This window comes from Penaeus chinensis, chromosome 12 (assembly GCF_019202785.1).
Source record: "Penaeus chinensis breed Huanghai No. 1 chromosome 12, ASM1920278v2, whole genome shotgun sequence".
In the NCBI taxonomy this organism is placed as follows: domain Eukaryota; kingdom Metazoa; phylum Arthropoda; class Malacostraca; order Decapoda; family Penaeidae; genus Penaeus; species Penaeus chinensis.
Window position 1 is genome coordinate 25,819,395 of NC_061830.1, and position 5,000 is coordinate 25,824,394.

General features: G+C 32.3%; 2 protein-coding genes across 3 annotated transcripts in view; one reads left to right on the top strand and one right to left on the bottom strand.

Annotated features, from left to right (window-relative positions):
* Positions 1 to 5,000, top strand: part of LOC125030895 (uronyl 2-sulfotransferase-like) — a 46,415-nt gene that overhangs the window by 40,909 nt on the left and 506 nt on the right. For both annotated transcript variants that reach the window (XM_047621226.1, XM_047621227.1), the window contains 2 exons: positions 3,143 to 3,303; positions 3,527 to 5,000. The exon at positions 3,527 to 5,000 is cut by the window's right edge and continues 506 nt beyond it. In XM_047621226.1, coding sequence (XP_047477182.1) covers positions 3,143 to 3,303; positions 3,527 to 3,699 — 334 coding nt within the window. In that variant the 3' untranslated portion in view covers positions 3,700 to 5,000. The remainder of the gene's footprint in view (positions 1 to 3,142; positions 3,304 to 3,526) is intronic.
* The window catches only part of LOC125030894 (vacuolar protein sorting-associated protein 8 homolog), a 26,025-nt gene that overhangs the window by 717 nt on the left and 20,308 nt on the right, over positions 1 to 5,000 (bottom strand). Inside the window, exons 22-24 of the mRNA XM_047621225.1 lie at positions 2,752 to 2,938; positions 2,455 to 2,581; positions 1 to 1,606 (exon numbers count right to left, since the gene is read on the bottom strand). The exon at positions 1 to 1,606 is cut by the window's left edge and continues 717 nt beyond it. Coding sequence (XP_047477181.1) covers positions 1,352 to 1,606; positions 2,455 to 2,581; positions 2,752 to 2,938 — 569 coding nt within the window. The 3' untranslated portion in view covers positions 1 to 1,351. The remainder of the gene's footprint in view (positions 1,607 to 2,454; positions 2,582 to 2,751; positions 2,939 to 5,000) is intronic.

Here is a 5,000-nt window from a genome sequence, read left to right on the forward strand (position 1 = left end):
TGAGCATGTTACACATTACATCCTCAGCCCAACTTTATTTTTATATCAAAATATCATGAGCATTGTTATATATTTCCTTTCGTCAAACTGCTAGAGGCATCATCAGAAAAAAAATGATTTGTCAAGTGTAAAAGCAGCATTGGACAATAATGGATGTGTTCTGTGACTTGATATTAAAGCTCTTAAGAAATGAGAGTACTTGGTAACTCTGTTATCAAAGTTAAATATACAACATCTTAAGAAAAATGAATGTAACAGTGAAGCCAGAAAAATATAAGGGACAAAAAGGTGATTTCGTATTGCGATTTATGTGATTATCTTGTCATGCACTTTGATTAGATAATCAGCATAATGATTTAGTTCATTTGTCTGGAATAAGCATAGTTTTTTTACTAACCATTGACTATTAACTTGCTGCCATGGTATTTTATAGTTACTTAACTGTTTTTTGTTAATAAAAAAAACACTCCTTTTGGTACTGAAATACTGTTTGCATATATTACCTTCTGTGTATTCAAAGAACTTCAATAGTATTAAGACTTAAATATATCATAAATAAACAAAGTAAATACACAGAAATAATTACGACACATGACAGATGACAAATATAGAAATAAGAGGTTATAATACTGAATTCCATATGTAAATAATTACATATTCTAAATATCTGCCATTAAAAAGCCTGATTTTCACTTAATTCAACTGGAAAAAAACAGTCATATAGGAGGGCCTCTGTTAGAAATTTTGAAGGAGTTTAGTTTGATTATGTATCCTATAGCCCCTTTAATTATAGCTTGTTTTCCCAAGTTGTCAGTTGTCTTTCCCGCCCCTCTTTTCCAATAAAGTAAACAATAATAAATAAATAGATAAAAAAGGAAAATTACATGAAATAATTTCACAAGAGACATTCACACAAATATATATATATAAATCATTTTACTATTGTGAAAATATATGAATATATAACTTTACATGTTGTAAACACAGTTTGTGCCTTTGTGCTGGAAATGCTTTCAGTCAGTGAAAGTATTATCTGATAATTATGAGCAAAATCATATCTTTGGTTTTCTCAGACTTGAAATTCCATTCATGTTGATCACTCCTGCCTGTGATATTAGAAAGTAATTGCATAAGTCCTTGTATTGCCATTTGACTTTTTGAAATGATTTCACAGGGCCTCAGTTACTGTTCTGATTTACACTTTATGATCTTCACAAGCTTTTGCATAGACTTATTTTACGAACTTTTTGCCAAGCACTTGTTGCATCTTTCTTTTCATATTCCCTGCAAAGACACTATTTCTTCACCTTTAATAAAGGACTATTTTTACATCTCATTTTAAGATTAAGGATCACCAGTTGGCTTCACCTTCAAAGTCTATGGTTGGTGGTGCTAATTTTAAGGCAAAGTCTTGTGACGACCAAATATCCTGATTTCCTGAAACTGACCCAGAGCTCCTCCAAGATTGATTCGCCTTAGATGTATTGTCTGTTGGAGGTCCTCCACGTGGAGTTGATAATTCATCCAAAAACTGTAATCTCGACCCTCCAAAGCTCAGGGCCTTCACTCGTCGAATGCCTTCCAGCTGGGTATCGTCAAGCCCCACCTGTGAAGTTCAAGTGGCTTAATTAGCTGCACTGTAAGATTGAGTGGTTAACTTGCCATAAGAACAAATGGCATACTTTTATTAATTTCTTAAAGATATAGATAAATAAATACATAAATCAAACTTAAAGTTACAATATACCTTAAAAGGAGGTCGAGTAATATATATGCATATATACTTAAACTGTACTATTTAGGAAACTATATAAAGGATGTATTTTTATGACCAAATTAAACTGCTGATGCTGATTTTCCCAAATTACCATTTTCCTTGATTTTCAGAAATATTTTTTTTATGTTATATGGCTACAGTAATGTAAATAACATTATAATAATTCTATATCAATAATAATAATAAAAACATTGATATTGATAGCATTAGTAAAAAAAAAAAAAAACACTATTCTCAAAAACTAAAAGGAAAGGTGAAATCAGGTGTGGTGACAAGATCTACTAATTGGTGGCTAAGCATTTGAGGAGCTATTTAACTATAGAGACATTTCTCAAAACAATACAGCAGTGACAACATTTTCCCAGTAGAATTGGGTTAATTTTTTTACACATTACTTCAGAAGTGTTAGTCACCTGGGAATAAATTACCAGGCCTACCTGATTTCACTGGTTTACCCATTTCCTTAATTTTTGGAAATAAATAAAATTTATATTTTATGATGCCATTAGAATTATTACGAACATTATAATAATATTGTTGATAATGATGTTTTAAAAAATAACACTTTTTCCTCCCTTCTAGGTGAATTTTTTTTCATATAAAATATTTGAAACAACTTAATGAGGCTAATCAAACCAACCACATCTACAGATAAGATAGAAATATACACAACTCACACTTGGTTCCTCTATGGAATCAGGAGCTTGTGACTGATCAGCTGCCTGCTCCTCCTGGCTGCTGCCTGTACAGAGCACACAGGCAGGGGCTTCTCCACCACAGCGAGCATGATAACTATGACCACAACTGAGAAGAAAACAATGTTTCCGATCATGAATCCACACGTTTAGTATTGGAATAGCATATCTGCATTTACATGCTCAAGTGTGAACAAAGGATCTTTTGAGTTTATGTAATAGATATACATCAAGTATAGAAAGTGATTAATAAAATAATATTAATAAAAAAAAGTTTACCTATGAGCAACTGCTTTGCTTGATGGGTGGTAGACACTGTGACAGATGGCACAGGTAGTTGTATACACAATAAGGGGGGAACATGCTTGACTGTGCTGCATTGTTAGGTAGCTAAGTTGATCCCCAGCTATTATTCTGATTACTGTAGCATAAAGGGTTTCTTCATAAACATACCTCTCCACCATACCTGAAACCAAGTAACATTTGTCAAAATTTCTTGAAAATAACTAAAATCTAGTGTAGAATTGAAAACAGTATAATACTTTTATTAGAGAGAAGATTTTTTAAAAATTGTGGAGGAAAAATGTACACCCCCCAATTCTTATATTCAAAACAATATACTTTAATAAATAAACTCCCCAATTATAATGTAGCTATATTTTCCCTACAGGATTGTTGGTCATAAAGATGCCCTGCAGGTTGCTAAGCAGGTTGTTTCACAGGATTACAGTGTTGTGGGTTTAGTGGAACATATGGAAATTTCCCTTTTGCTTATGGAGGCTCTAGTCCCTCGCTTCATGGTTGGAGCATCACAGGTCTACAGTAGCAGAAGTGAGTATGACAGGACTTCCTACTATATGCTCTTTAGGGGTATTCATTAATTCTAATAATTTCAAAATGAAATAATCAAATATGTTGATTTTATGACTACTTATCAATATGTTTTCACCATCCATTTTAAGTTTACTGGAAAAAAAATACAGTTTAATATATTCTGAGGAGGTAAAATCTAGCCGCAGTTTTAACATATCAGTATTCCCCTTCCTTTGCACAGAACAAAAGGAGCAACTGATGGTTAACAAAAATCAGGAAAAGCCTGAAGTACCTGTGGAAATCCGGGAGAAGTTACTTCAGAGAATGGCCGACGACTTTGAGTTCTACAACTTTTTAGAGCAGCGGCTTCACCAACAAAAGAAAGCCTTTTTGCCTGACCAGGGAAATGAGTAATGACAATTTCTAGTCACACTGGATCAAAATGTTGGGTTATATCTGTTGATTAATATATATGAATTATGCTGCACAGCAAAGATTTATAGAGTGTATTCATAACATACAACATTTTGATCTAACAGTATAATTCTTAGTGAAGTAATGGTTATAAACATCTTTTTTAATAGTGTACATCTTAATTAGTGTTGACCATGTGAAAAACGAACATTCTTTTATAAACATTTTTAACAGATTCTGCTGCAAACTTATTTTAAATTAGAAAGTAATATAGTTTTTAACAATGAAAGCACATGGATAGAATGTTAACCTGCATAGCTCAAATGAGGTACAAATGTTGCCCTGGGGCAACCTAATTTGTTCATATTGAACACTGCAATAGGTCTGGCTTCATATTAGAAGCTTATCTGCTTCAGCAGGGTAAATCTGAGGCTACTGACTGTCAAAAATTTAGTGAAATTGGGGTAGGGCTAAGATATTTTTTCATATCTTTTAGTGGGAACAAAATAGCAGGTGCATCTCCACCAACAAATAAAGCTTTAATCTTGTTGATTGCCACTCTGCAATAGTGCAAAGACACTGCCATAGATTTAAGCCAAATCATAAAATCATCTTTAATCCAGTCAGTAATACATTATCCTGGCCATTTTTAATCCTTTTACAGGTAAAGGTAATTTTCAACATACAATTAGTATGATTTATAGAGGGCAATACAGAGGTAATGAATTATTATACAGTTACTGTATCCCAGTTATATATAAATGTAGATCCCCGTCACAAGGTTTACATGAAATTTTTCTTAAAAAGAAATGTTCTTACGAGATGTTTTGTTTTTTTTAGTTATACAGCTTGAAAAAAAACCTGAATGTTAATTGCTGAAGAAAAGATTAAGATGTACATTTCAAAACTAATGAAAAAATTATCCTTGTATAATTTTACCTAAAAATATAATAAAAATAATAGTCTGTTATGCCACGTCTATCCCTTGAAAGCATCTTCACACTCTTTACCTTATGGTAAAGAAATGTATTTTTGAGCATAAATGATGTTACTTGACTAAGAAGACTTTAAAAAAAAAAAAAAAAATCATATTATCTGTTACCCTTCACAGATCTAAAATCCAGATTTTTTCATTTAACTGAACAAAGAGAATGTATAACAATAAAAAGTATAAAAGACATCCCTTTTCACCCCTCCCCCCCCATCATGCATCATTCCTTGGGTGCAAATTTTAAGACAAAACAATCTTGTTCAATTTGAAAACACATGACATGTGGGTTGATTACAATAAGCCCATTGGA